General features: G+C 46.1%; 1 protein-coding gene across 1 annotated transcript in view; it reads right to left on the reverse strand.

Annotated features, from left to right (window-relative positions):
- Window positions 1-358: 358 nt before the first annotated feature.
- LOC138358752 (golgin subfamily A member 6-like protein 26) overlaps window positions 359-505 on the reverse strand; it is a 2,947-nt gene continuing 2,800 nt past the window's right edge. Inside the window, exon 2 of the mRNA XM_069316922.1 lies at window positions 359-505. This exon is cut by the window's right edge and continues 518 nt beyond it. Within this exon, the coding sequence (XP_069173023.1) occupies window positions 359-505 (147 nt within the window).

Here is a 505-nt window from a genome sequence, read left to right on the forward strand (position 1 = left end):
GGCGGTCAGATCACCTGTTGAAGCTGCCTCTTTGAGTGACCCTCTTCGTTGTTGCTTGAGATGCTGTTGCCGCTTGAGCGTGTGTACGAGGTTCTACTAAATGGTTCACCCCTCTCAGCTTTCCGGGGGAGTGGTTCTCGGGGAACCAGCAAGCCCTGGTGCTGTTATTGATTGCTAGAGAGAGTCTGCAGACCAACCTTCATCCATTTTGTGTGGATCATGTTATTAATACCATTCCTCTTATGGTTGTGTTTCTGTCCTCACTGGGACATGTTTCCGATGTATAAAGTCAGTCTGGCACTGACAGATGTGAGTCTGGGTTGAATACTCTTTGAAACTACTCAGAGTGTACAAGTTCTCACCTCACAGTGATTGATCTTATAACACTGTAGCAGTGGGCATCATGTTCTTGTTCTGTACTGACATCTTGTTCTACTGCATTGACATCGTGTTCTGGTTCAGTATTGACATCGTGTTCTGGTTCAGTATTGACATCGTGTTCTCG

This window comes from Procambarus clarkii, chromosome 86 (assembly GCF_040958095.1).
Source record: "Procambarus clarkii isolate CNS0578487 chromosome 86, FALCON_Pclarkii_2.0, whole genome shotgun sequence".
Classification (NCBI taxonomy): domain Eukaryota; kingdom Metazoa; phylum Arthropoda; class Malacostraca; order Decapoda; family Cambaridae; genus Procambarus; species Procambarus clarkii.